The sequence below is a fragment of the Herpailurus yagouaroundi genome, unplaced genomic scaffold (assembly GCF_014898765.1).
Source record: "Herpailurus yagouaroundi ecotype Mexico unplaced genomic scaffold, PumYag 140, whole genome shotgun sequence".
Classification (NCBI taxonomy): domain Eukaryota; kingdom Metazoa; phylum Chordata; class Mammalia; order Carnivora; family Felidae; genus Herpailurus; species Herpailurus yagouaroundi.
The window spans coordinates 75,983,447-75,996,718 of record NW_024412395.1 but is presented as its reverse complement, the minus strand read 5'-3'; the positions used below and the strand labels follow the sequence as shown (position 1 = coordinate 75,996,718).

The 13,272-nt window shown below is 33.2% G+C and overlaps 1 protein-coding gene across 2 annotated transcripts in view; it reads left to right on the top strand.

Moving 5' to 3' along the window:
- Positions 1 to 10,611, top strand: part of PGAP1 (post-GPI attachment to proteins inositol deacylase 1) — an 81,266-nt gene extending 70,655 nt beyond the window's left edge. For both annotated transcript variants that reach the window (XM_040475741.1, XM_040475740.1), the window contains 6 exons: positions 2,098 to 2,295; positions 3,369 to 3,504; positions 4,741 to 4,791; positions 5,267 to 5,454; positions 7,129 to 7,233; positions 8,484 to 10,611. In XM_040475741.1, the coding sequence (XP_040331675.1) occupies positions 2,098 to 2,295; positions 3,369 to 3,504; positions 4,741 to 4,791; positions 5,267 to 5,454; positions 7,129 to 7,233; positions 8,484 to 8,622 (817 nt within the window). In that variant the 3' untranslated portion in view covers positions 8,623 to 10,611. The remainder of the gene's footprint in view (positions 1 to 2,097; positions 2,296 to 3,368; positions 3,505 to 4,740; positions 4,792 to 5,266; positions 5,455 to 7,128; positions 7,234 to 8,483) is intronic.
- The last annotated feature ends 2,661 nt before the right edge of the window (positions 10,612 to 13,272 follow it).

The following is a 13,272-nucleotide window of genomic DNA, read 5'->3' as shown; positions in this document are numbered from 1 at the left end:
CCTCTTATCTTCCAGTGCCTATCATTCACTGAACCGAAGTCAGCCTCCCAGAATTCAGAGCAAAGTAAAGGGTGGCGATGGAATGGATCTGGAGAGGCAAATACAGAATAGACACTACATTGCACAAAACCTTCCCTAGTCTATTGCAATTAGAATAGTTTCCCAGGAGCCTACTTTGTAAGGCCCTCACACACTTGTTGGGCTCGGATAGTAAGAGGTAGGAAGAGAGTAGGACCAAAATACGTAAAAGCTGTCCAGAAATAACCTTTACCGTTTCCATCTTGCCAAATCCTTCTCCAGCTACTCATTCCCTTTCAATAACTTACAATTTCAAGTCTACTTTTAGTGTTCATTTTAACCTTCATGCACTGTTGTTGGGAATATAAAATGGTATAGGTGTTTTGGAGACTAGTCTGGCAGTTACAGTATGACTCAGGAACTGTACTCCTAGTTACACGAAAAATGTAAACATACACCCATACTAAACTTGTACATACATGTTCACAGGAGCACTGTTAATAATATCCAAAAAGTGGAAACAACCCAAATATCTATCAGCTGATAAATGGATAAGTAAAATGTGCTGATAGGTGCTACAACATGGATGAATCTTGGAAACATGCCAAGTGAAACCCCATCATAAAGGACCACATATTACATGGTTTCATTTATATGAAATGTTCAGAATAGGCCAGTCTATAAAGACAGAAAAGATATTAGTTGTTGCCTGGGAATAAGGAGACATTGGAGGTGACAGTTAAGGGAACAAAGTTTGTTTTGGGAGTAATGAAAATATTCTAAGACTGATTGTGGTGAGGAAGGCATATCTGTGAATGCTTAAAACCACTGGATTGCATATATTTTGAATGAATTGTGTAGTATAAGAATCACATCTCTATAGAGTTGTTGTTTTTTTTAAATCACCTTTGGAGCTTTGTGAAAATACAAATGGCAAAACCCCAGCTTTGGCTTCCTGAAGCTGTTTCACAAGTGATTGTGTCCTCTTGTATGAGATCTGTTGAATTACAGTGATTTTTAATCTTTTGAAGATAGGGTCTTTGATAGTAATGACCCTTGCTTTGTAACAAGAAATATATTGCTCTTACAGGTAATGCAGTCAGTGTATGATAAGTCTATACTTAATCACTATGAATTCTTTACTACATATAATTTTTTTTTTTTAATCACCAGGTCATTGCTTAGAATATGCTACTATGTTGGATAAACAAGCCAAGCCATATAAAGTTGATCCTTTTGTACTTATGATTAAGTTTCTGTTGGGGTAAGTTTTATTATCTGTGAAAATGATTTTAATTGTTTTATATATATAAAACATGTTTGGCCCCATAACATAATATAAATTTTCATAAAAATATGTTTTATTAAATGAGGTTTTTCTCTTAGGCAGAGACCTAATTGGTATATCAACATTTACTTTAATACTATAACCAATCCAAAGGTTTTAAAATTATATATATATATGTATGTGTATATATATATATATATATATATATATATATATATGTATCAATTGTAGAAACTTAGTCTGTAAATATACCAGACTTTTAACATTTGCAAATGGATGTACATGGTCCATGATCTCTGAGTATCCCAGATTCATGAACACAAACCATTATAGAGTATTGATGAAATGATGTCTCGGATCACTTTTTCTTCCCATACAAGTATATTTTGGATCTCTCTACCACACGTAACATTCCTTTTTTAATTTATTCACATTTTGTGGGTTTTTTGGTTAAGAACCAATATACTTAGATCTCTTTTCTTCTGTCATAACAATTGTTGGTTTTCTAACCTAAAAAAAGATCACTTGTTACTTCATTACAATGATCAATAGAGAGCAGTGGAGTTATATTGAGACTCAGGATTCAGATCCTTGAAGATCAGTAGACTTACTTGGAAGATAAATGACTTTTTCTCTACAAGGAATTGAAATGTGTTTTTCAGTATAATTATGAGTTGAGTATCATTGAACTTTGGGGACTGTAGTAAATGGTCAAACACCTCAGACATTAAATATTTGAAAGTTGTTGATTTTTTTTTTTGCTTTTATTGTATGTTTTCTTTTATCCACAGATATAAATGGTTTAAGGAATTATGGGATGTGTTATTGTTGCCAGAATTAGATGCCATCGTTTTAACTAGTCAGAGTATGTGTTTCCCCCTTGTATCCTTGATTCTCTTTCTGTTTGGAACATGCACTGCCTACTGGGGTGGTCTACTTTCTTCTACATCTGTGAGACTCCTTTCTTCATTGTGGCTAGCTTTGAAAAGGTAAAGAATGACCAAAAGCTTTCTCATTGCTCTTAAGGAAAAAATTATATTTTGATAAGGATCCTCAATATTAATTTGCTTTCACTAAACTGTAATTTCTAAGGAAAGATGTAGGACTAGAAAAACATGGATTAATGTTCAAAGCTATATCTAAATAAAACTTTTGTTAAAAATATAATATCACAAGATAAATGCTATATTTGAGTTAGACCTTAATGCCAGGAGTTAATCAAAAAAGTTTGACAGAGGGATGTTGTGCTGGCTCAATTGGTAGAGTGTGTAACTCTTCAGCTTGGGGTCACGAGTTAGAGCCACATATTGTGGGTTGACATTACTTAAAAAAAAATACTGACAGATTACAGAAGTAGTTTTAATGTTTATGGCTGTAAATCTTTCCAAGGAAGAAGTGTTTCTCTGGCAATGCTTTTATATGCTAACTTTCAGTCAAACCTGGGGGCAATAGATTCCAGTCAAGATACTTAAGATCAGATTAGGTGAAATGCATAAAAATTCCAAAAACATTGCCTAGAGTTTTATTACAGGCCCATAGACAAAGTTTGAAGTTACTGGTAGGCTTTTCTGATAAACCACTGACCTAGTTTCCATTGCCACTGCTCCTCACCAGACATATTATATGATTTACTGTCACAGAGGGGATTATGGTCTGCCTTCTTCCTTCACCCTTCTGAGATGCTTCAGACACTACTAGCATCACATTGTCTGAGTGATCTCCAGACTTTAAGAAATAGAAAACTGTTTTTCCTCTTAATCAAGATCAGAAATACATGGCACAGAGCCTATTATTAATGATTATTTGTAGCAATGTTTTTTTCTTAGTATCAGCCATAGTGTATCTAAGTGAAAGAGGAGCTATCACAGTGTATTACAGAATTTACAATCAAATATGTGTCATCCCTTGCCTTTATGAAAAAACATTTTACTGCTTACCTTATGGTACTTGCATATTAATAAGCAGAAAAGCCTGGCAGAGTACTGAATTGTTTTCTTCTTATATGTGACCATGTAAGTAACTGTTAATATACTTGTAAAAGCTTTATTCTTATTTTTTCCAGGCCCCCTGAACTTCCTAAAGATATCAAGATGATATCACTAGACTTGCCCTTTTTGACCATTGTTTTGATCATAGTTAGTTGGACAACTTGTGGAGCATTTGCCATACTTCTTACTTATCTTTATTATGTGTTTAAGGTATGTCACATCATGAAGTCAGAATGGCTGGGCTTTGGGTCAGGCAGGCATAGAATTTCCTTTGCTGTTGTTAACAAAAATTTGAATTACAGCTGTAGTAACCTTCTATTCTCTAACAGCCTTAAGTGTAAAAAGCTTTTTTAAACATCTTAATTATTTAAAATACGTAGTTCACTGTAAAGCTGAAATTATTAATCTGAGTTTGGTTAGTGTATTTAAAAAAAGGGGGAAGAAGATATAACCTGTTTCACATTGCTTCTTGCTCTTACAAGTAATGTTAGCTTTTTAAAAAATATTTTACTAGAGCAGTTTTTATTCACACCTCTTTAAACATGGGTAGTAAACAAAAAATTATGTCAGTGGGATCAAGCTATCAAATGTACTGAGATAATGTAGAATGTTAACAGATGTTGCTGGAGAATCAGAAGGCAAGGATAAAATAGTCTGATAATTTTACTGGGAAACCAAAAAACACTTCCAAGAAGTCTGACAGCTTTGCAGGAAAATCTAGGTTATACAACTGCATACTCTCCACATGAGGCTCATGTAGAGACGGTTGATAACAGAATGGATCATATTTTTTTTCTTTTTTTAAACAAAGTTGACTTGTGTCTGTTTTTAACACTAATACATACACATTATTTTCAGTTTTCCAAAGGAATTTTGTCTATCAGAAAAATCTGTTTACTACTTTGATTTATAAATATGATATTTTTAGCTTTTCAAATTGGATGTCTCAAATAATTGATCCAGTAAGCAAAATTTTCTCAAATACTTAGCTTAAGCAAACATAGCAAATTAAAAGATTTTCTCAGGTTCTTATAAACATTTCACCAAGTTCAGATTTTCAGTGATGTGGAATGTGTGAAACATGTTAAATTCCTTATGCTATAATGAAGATAATCAAATATTTTACTCACAGGACATGAAGCTTCTAGAGCAAAGCATTATTCAAATATAGTCTCACAGAATATAGGAGGTATAACAATATATCCTGGCCCTATCATACTCTGAAAGTTTGTTCTTATTTTTTTTTCTGTTTTTTAATCCATGATAGCAAGTATGTGTAGTTATTATTTACCTTTTCTGAAAGACTGTTTGTAAATGTTTAAGTGTGTTTTTAGTTTTCTAGATTTCTTTAAATTTCAGATTATAATACTTCTCAATTGTAATAAAAATGGTTGTTTTTTGTTTCAAAATAAAAGTGAAATTAAACAGTTTTTTTCTTTTTCTTAGATTGTTCATCTGCAAGCCAGCCTAGCAACTTTTAAAAATAGCCAGACTGTGGTAAGTTTTATTTTCAAAGCTCTATATCACTTTAATATAAAAGAACATGAGGGAATAAAAAAATTGTTTTGTGTTTTTTTTTAAGTTAGGATTTTACAGTGTTTAAAAAAAGATGTCATGAATTTAAATAATTTTAAGATAAGTGAACCTAGAAATTAGATTGTCTAATTTTAAATTGATCTTTGTCAGTAAATGTCATTTTTATTGTTACAGATTATCTTTTAAATTTTAAGTAATTACTTAGAAGATACATTCTCAGCAGTGGAAATAGCAAGTCAAAGGAACAAAAGTTTTATAATGATAACCACTTTAGATTACTTTTGAGCAAGGTAATTTATACTTTGAGCAAAGTATTTTATATCAGTTTGGTAATAGATGTGTTTATTTAGCTGTTAAATAATGGAGTGATTCTAAGTAAAATAATAAACTTAAATTTTATGCAATACCTTAGTATTTTTACTTTATTGCTTTGTAGAATCTCAAACACTCTAGAAGAAATGAAAAAAAATCAAATCACCATAAAGACTCTACAGTACACTATCTTCATTTATCTGCCAATGATGCTGAAGATAGTCTTCGTATGCACAATACTGTGATTAACTTATTAACATGGATTGTATTACTCAGCATGCCATCTTTAATTTACTGGTTAAAGAATCTCAGGTGTGTTTTATTTATATAATTATAATTTATGTGGCTAAAACAATAAATGTCTGTAAGTAGAGACTTGCCAGATTCCTAATGATCCATCAAACGTCCTCAAGAACAGGAAGCTATATATCACCTGAAATTTATTTTCAATACAATCACATTTTTTCCCTTACTGTAAGAATATAAACTTCCTCAAAATCTGCCCAAAAGAGGGAATTGTGTTTTATTTATTTTACCTTTAACCTTCTGTGAGTCTAGACATATGTGAAAATGTGCTTTGTTTTGCTGACCCAAGGTATTCCTAATGCTAGTGCTTTAAGTATTTTTCAATTCATGACCAGTTTTATGTTTCCTTAAATTGGGGAAGAAGAAAATGCTTACATTTAAAAATATTGGAAATAATGAAAAAAAAGTATACTTTTCTAATGAGCACCAAACATTAAACTAAAATAAATGACCATCGTTTGCCTTGCCACATGGTAACTATTCTAGGTTAAATCAGAGTCTGAGATGCCCTCTAAGATGTTTCTAGAATATTTAGTTATAATTTGTTTTTGAAAAATAGGCCACATCATCCAATAATTGAACTCCTACTCAATATAGTTTTTAGAAACAATATAAAAATTTCAAATTATCTAAATACTGAAAGTATATTTTTTGAAAAGTCAAAGTTTGATAAATCAACAGGTTACCAGATGTTAATATTCTTCCTTTGTCCCTAATTTTAGTCACAATCCAGAGTTTTTTGTTCGAAGGTTTGGGGAGAAAATTATTTGAGGAGCATAAATTTATGATTCTAAAAGGCTATAGATGTCTCACTGTCAGTAAATGCCAGGATGAGAATTTAGATTTAAAAGAAAATGAGACAATTTGTATAAATCTTCATTTTTTTCATCTTTTTTATAAACTAGAGCAGCCTTAATATATTTTGAATAACTTGTTTTATAAAAACATTGTTTCTGTATGACCTTTCAGACATACATGTACCTATTATTAAATTTTTTTAAGTTCATTTATTTTGAGAGAGATGGAGTGAGTGAGCAGGGGAGGGGCAGAGAGAGAGGGAGAGAAAGATCCCAAGCAGGCTTCACACTGTCAGTGCAGAGCCCAGAGTGGGGCTCAAACTTAGGAACTGCGAGATCATGATCTGACTGAAACCGAGTCAACGCCCAACCTACTGAAACACCCAGGTGCCCCTATACCTATTATTAAAAAAGTGCTGAGGTCCGTGGGTGGCTCAGTCAGTTGATTTCAGCTCAGGTCATGGTCTCATTGCTCATGGGATCAAGCCCTGTATTGGGCTCCATGCTGCCAGTGTAGAGCCTGCTTGGGACGGACTCTGTCTCTCTCTCTCTCTCTCTCTCTCTCTCTCTCTCTCTCTACCCCTCCCCCTCACATGTACACACTCTCAAAATAAATAAACTTTATAAAAATAAAATAAAAGGAAGTGCTCCCATATTGGATATTTTCATTTCCCTTAGTAGTTTCTGAACATAATTCTCAATATAAAGCCTTAGGTATAAAGATGATCTATAGCAAAAATTATTTATCAAAAATTTCATGAGCTGTTTAGAGCTCTCATATCAATGCAGTATTATGAAATTTAATTAATTTGTTTGATTCTGATAATTTAAAATGATTGAGTATACTTTGTTGATTTGTTTTTGTTTTTTCTCTTTGATGTAGGTATTACTTTAAACTTAGTCCTGATCCGTGTAAACCTTTGGCATTTATCCTTATTCCAACTATGGCAATTCTTGGAAATACTCACACCGTTTCAATAAAATCCAGGTATAATAGTTCAATCTTTCTTTTTCTTACATCTCTTCCTAGTCTTTATCACTCTTTCTTTGATGCCTGAAACATGTTCTTTATTTCTAATTATTTTGACTGTTCCTAAAGTTAAAGCTATAACTGTAGAGTAATTATGGTTTGTATGCAGATGTAGTTTATATGCAAGTACTATATTTGTTTTCTTAGTTATCAGGTTTACTTGTTAGGATATAATGATTTTTTTTTTAATTTAGCCCTTAAAATATATGATGTCTAATAAGATTTGTTTCCAAAAAGTACGGAAGGAGGGCCACCTGGGTGGCTCAGTCAGTTGAGTGACTTAGTCTTGATTTTGGCACAATCATGATCTCACCAGTTCAAGCCCCACGTCAGGCTCCACACTGACAGCATGGAGACTGCTTGGGATTCTCCCTTGTTCCTTCTCTCTTTACTCCTCCTATGCTCACTCTCTCTCTTAAAATAAATAAATAAATAAATAAACTTAAAAAAAAGTACAGAAGGAGTGAAGTGGATAGGATTATAGGTGACGTAAGATTGGCCATCACTTGATACTTTTTGAAGTTGGGTGATGGGTACATGAGGTTCATTATACTATTAGTAGTTCACTAATACATATGTTTAAAGTTCTCCATAATAAAATTTGAGTTTCATTGCCTGGTTGTTTCCTCTACAAGCCTGTTTTCAGTTGATTCTGGCAGATGTTTGTAGGCATTGTAGAATAAGGCAGACCTGGGGTTTAAATCTTGGCCTGCCATTTAATAGCCCTATGTCCTTAGACAAATTTCTTTAACCCCTCCTATCCCAGTTTTTTGTTTTCAGAATAAAAAAGTAATAGTCTTTTCTGTATTTTTCTTTTAATAAGATTTGGTGTCATTTTAATACTGTTCCTGTTAGTAATTAAGGATCATTCCCTTTTTATTTGGTTGAGGCTTTTTGTTTTGTTTGCTATTGCAAGTAGGGTTAAAATAAATATTTCTATAGGTATGTCTTAGTAAATATTATTTTTGTAAGGGTAAATTTTTAGAGGTAGAATTGGTGAATAAAAGTTCAGCTAGTATTTTTCTCTGGCTAAAATATAGCTTGTATTGATCTTTTTAAAAATTACGTATGGTTAAATTCATTATATGAAAAATTACACCATCTAACACCATTTAGAATACTTTCTCAGAACTGTATAAAATATCAGCATATTCTGGTTTTGCCTACAATGTTGTTTGCATAATATATATTTCTCTGTCTCTTTACAGTAAATTGTTGAAGACTACTTCACAATTTCCACTTCCTCTGGCTGTTGGTGTAATTGCTTTTGGGTCAGCACACTTATACAGGGTTCCATGCTTTGTTTTCATTCCTCTTTTACTCCATGCGTTATGTAACTTTATGTAAGACTGGATTTAAGGAATGATAAAAATAATTTATATCATTAGAGTCAGTGTTAAGAGGGAATGCACACATCCATGAATGTGGATGACAAGATCCTTTGGAGAAGACAGGTCTATTTTTACAATATTGAAAATAGGAAATTAGTTTTATAATGCTTGAGGAAAATAGTTGAAGCATGGTTTAGTTTTGTGGTATGGCATCTAAGTACTAGTCATTTTTGAAAAATTAGTAAAAGGATATGGTGGCCACTGTTTTTGAGGACTTCTCTGCATAGCAGCTATTCTGCTTGATTGGCCATACTGGGGATCTTCTAAACACTGAGTAAATGTAGCATTGCTTGTAATCTCAACTCAAGCATTCTGCTCATTTCATCAAACTTTCTTCTGAAAAGTAGATTGCTTTGTATTTGCTACAGTATGCATATTGAGAAATCAGTCTTAAAAGATTGATGAAATTCACAACTGTTTGGTTTCCCAAAAATGAAATAACCACAAGAAGTCTTTGGTCAGTTTTTGGCAGCCACAGTGATCAAGGCATATCTTTTGTTTTCTTACATCTATGAAAATACAACTTTTAATTTTAAGGAGACATGTTTTTTTGGTAACCAATGCAAGATTAATTAACATAATTTAAACTCAAAATTCAATGAAATTTTCTTGCTGCTTTTCAAATGCAGATCTTATTTTGTACTCTTGGTAAACATCAGGAGACTATTAAAGAAATCTGTTGTTAAATTTAAAGAGAATTCTCCCAAATATTTACTTACTAGCATTGGAGCAGTACAGTTGTCCAGCATATGCCATTTTATTTAATTCATTGACCCCATGGTTGCCAAAAGTGCCTCAGATCATGGTGGATTGTTAACATAACTAAATTCCACTGGTCAGAAAAAACTCCAGGTTTGCACAGGTTTTGTCTACTGTAGAGAAAAAGCACGATTAAGTGCTGTACCACATTTGATAAATAAAATTATACTATTAACGGAATAACCACTACTCCATTAATAGCGTAATGTATAAACAATATACTTAAATAGATTGGAGGTTTTAGCCACTAGTTTTAACAATGGAATCTTAATTTGCCAAGATGATTACTGTTTCACAGAAAAGAAAGTATTATTTCTTTCATTTCAGACTTCAGCTCACTTTTAACTACAAAAGAGTAGGTAATAGAGCTAAGTATTTTGCCTTAAGATAGAATAAACTCAGGCTGAGGTGTACTTGGCTCATGGAGCCTTTCCTTTAGATGTATATGCTCTACATACCCAAAACCTTTTTAAGTAAAGCCCTTAACTCCCAGTAGTACCTGCGAACTTGTGTCTTTGTTAGTACCCAGGAATGTCCTAGAGTACCAGATTCTTTTTATCGGCTGTTGCATCTGGATTCCATTACAGTCTCTCAGCTGTTACTGCCTGTGGAGGGTTACCTCACTTCTCTTCTCAGTTATTCCTCAGGTCCTTGCTGTTTTGGCATCATTTGAGGGTTTCAGTGTCGTCTGTGAGGGTTTGTAAATTTGTTTGATTCCGTTGTTTCTCCCAGCCTCATGCCTGTTGTTCAGTATTTATATTTTCACTTACGAAGATCATTAAAAGGAAGTGATAATCTCATAGTAAGACATGGCAAATATTTCAGGTTCTTGTTGATTTGAGAGAGGTAGCAAAGGGATAAAATGCAAAATGCTTGTTTGTTCAGTACCTGAAAGGAAGGATGTCCCATGGCATACCACATGTATATTTAAATAAGGACACATGTGCCTATGTTTATCTGTTCATATACCCATAAGTTTATGTACATTGTATCTTTGTTTTTTTCACTGATGTATTTCAAGTTATAGGTTAATTGTGTCATTTAACTATTTCTGAATTTAAACATATTTATATACAGAAAGAACTTTAGAAAATTCATTAATTTGGATCTTCTATTGACAGCCATAATCATGGTGTTTACATGATATAAAGTCTTCTTGTTCAGTCAGGACCGTTCATGACTAAAATATAACAAGCTTAAATTTCTCATTTGTGAGTAGGAGATTAGCTTTTTAAAGCAGCAGACTAGGCATATTGTATCTCACTAGACAATTTCCATGTAAGTGTAGTTATCAAGTCCTAAAGTCTTATTTATTCTAACAGAATATTTCATTTTAGGGCTATAAAAAGGATTCTAATTAAACATTTTATAAACAACAGGTTGGGTCTTTAGCCATTATGGGTACATATATATACAGATACACAACGCATGCGCGCACGCGCGCACACACACACACACACACACACACACACACACATTTTGACAGAGTCTTTATCAAATCCTGATGCACTTGGGGCGCCTGGGTGGCGCAGTCGGTTAAGCGTCCGACTTCAGCCAGGTCACGATCTCGCGGTCCGTGAGTTCGAGCCCCGCGTCGGGCTCTGGGCTGATGGCTCAGAGCCTGGAGCCTGTTTCCGATTCTGTGTCTCCCTCTCTCTCTGCCCCTCCCCCGTTCATGCTCTGTCTCTCTCTGTCCCAAAAATAAATAAACGTTGAAAAAAAAATTAAAAAAAAAAATCCTGATGCACTTTAAACCCAAATAACTACCAGAGATGAGAAGGTAGGCTCTGTCTGAAGATTAGGGAAATTGATATTTCTGTCACTTGAGAAAATGAAGGTCCTTTTGCCTCTCAATTATACATTGCTCCTATCATGCTTGCAGCTTATTTTATTAGCTAGTAAAACAGCACAGCTTTATTAGCACTGTTACTAAAAATGAAGCTGTTTATTGGCAGTTAAAGTGTGTCCAATTTGGCAAACTTCTGAGCTCTAGTACTATAACATTTTTATTTAGAATTTGAGTTTTGAGTAAGTTTTGTGCTTATAAAAATTACTCTTGGACCCTATCATTGATAACTGCATCAAACATATAGACCGAATAGTAAAAATACTGAGTAATTTCAGTGTTTCTAAAGCCTCAGTTGGAGTTACTATTATAACTTGGAACTGATAATACAATAGAAAACTTTAACCTCTTTTTTCTGGATCTTTTGCCAGAAATTAAACAGGTTCTGCTAACTCTTCTTGGTTGTCACCAGAATGAAAATATTTAGAACAGTCGTCCTAAAAAACCATGTGTGCCTCATTCACATTGATTTTGAGTCTCTTCAGTATATATATATCATGTATTGATTAGTCGTTAATTTTTTTATTTCATATTTCGGTCAGATAAATTCACATGTATATAATGGAATACCTTTTCTTGATTGAACTACACTACAATCTACATGATTATACAGTAAAGAAAAATAAAGAGCTATATACTAGGCCTAGTAAATTTGTTTGTTGTTGATTTTCCTGTCACTTGTACAGATGGTACACGTTTCCACCACACACACACACACACACACACACACATACTTAATAAAGGCAGATTATCTAATTTGTTCATTCTCTAGTTTTACACTTTTCTTAATGCTTCAGACTTGTCATTCATAACACAGTATATTTATATCACCTCACTGCTCATTAGCACCTCTTACACTAGTGGCCAGGGGAAATAAAAGGAGATAAAACTGATTTTCAGTTTAGTTCTAGAAAGCTGTAGGGAAAATGGGAGGAATTGATTCCTGAATCCCAGGATAATTAATTTGACCTGTATTTTCATCTTGGGCATTAGGTCTGAGTGTAACAGCTTGCTTATTAGGAGGTTTAGTGCAAAACTTTACATTGCTGCATTTGCAATTTTAGTAACCTATTATTAAAATCAGTTGGGAAAAAAATTTTTAGTGTGTTGCAACTTTTCATGATGAGGCATCTGTTGATTATTTTTCATCATTTTTTTTTCAGTGTTACTATCCTAGGAAACTAGATACCTTGTGCAGTTTTTCAGGGGGAAGTCAATTCAGAGAGCATGACACACTTCCAGGAAGTAATAAAAGTATCTTTGTGTTATGCAGGGCGCCTCGCGGTCTCAGATAGTGGAGCGTGCAACTCTTGATCTCAGGGTTGTGAGTTTGAGCCCCACATTGGGTGTGGAGATTACTTAAAAATAAAATCTTTAAAAAAAAAAGGATATCTTTATATTACTAAATTAGACCCTGACAGAAAGCTTCCTTGCCTCCCAATGTAAATGTAGAAGGTACTTTTATAAAACAGATGATTTGGAGCTGAAATTTCATCTCACTCTTGAACAGAGGGGACAACATTACCAAGTCTGTAATGGACTTCTTTTTTTACTATTACTCATGCATTTTTTCACAGTAAGTTTCAACAGCCTGAGGAAATAGGAAGTCTGGGAGGCTATTTGTGTCCTTTACGTTTAATAATGATGATAGGAAAGAAAAGTCAGGCCAGTAATCCAAATCTCAATATGTGTACTGTAAATGCTCAAGAATTCACAATTTTGTGATGTTATATTATGAATATAGAAGACTGGATTTTGTATATTAATAACAGTTTTAGAACAGAATGAAGTTTGGAAATAGTGAGAATAGACTAACTTGTTATATTAATAGTATAAACGTAACAGTACACCTGAATCAATAATGTCTTTCAAAAGTTAGATGATATTCTAACGTACATCTTGATTACATTGTCTGTAGTTGAAGATTCTGAGTCAAGTACAGGACTTTCTAAAAGTGTTTGTTTTGGCATGTTATGCTGTCAAAAATGACTATGGTTTGAA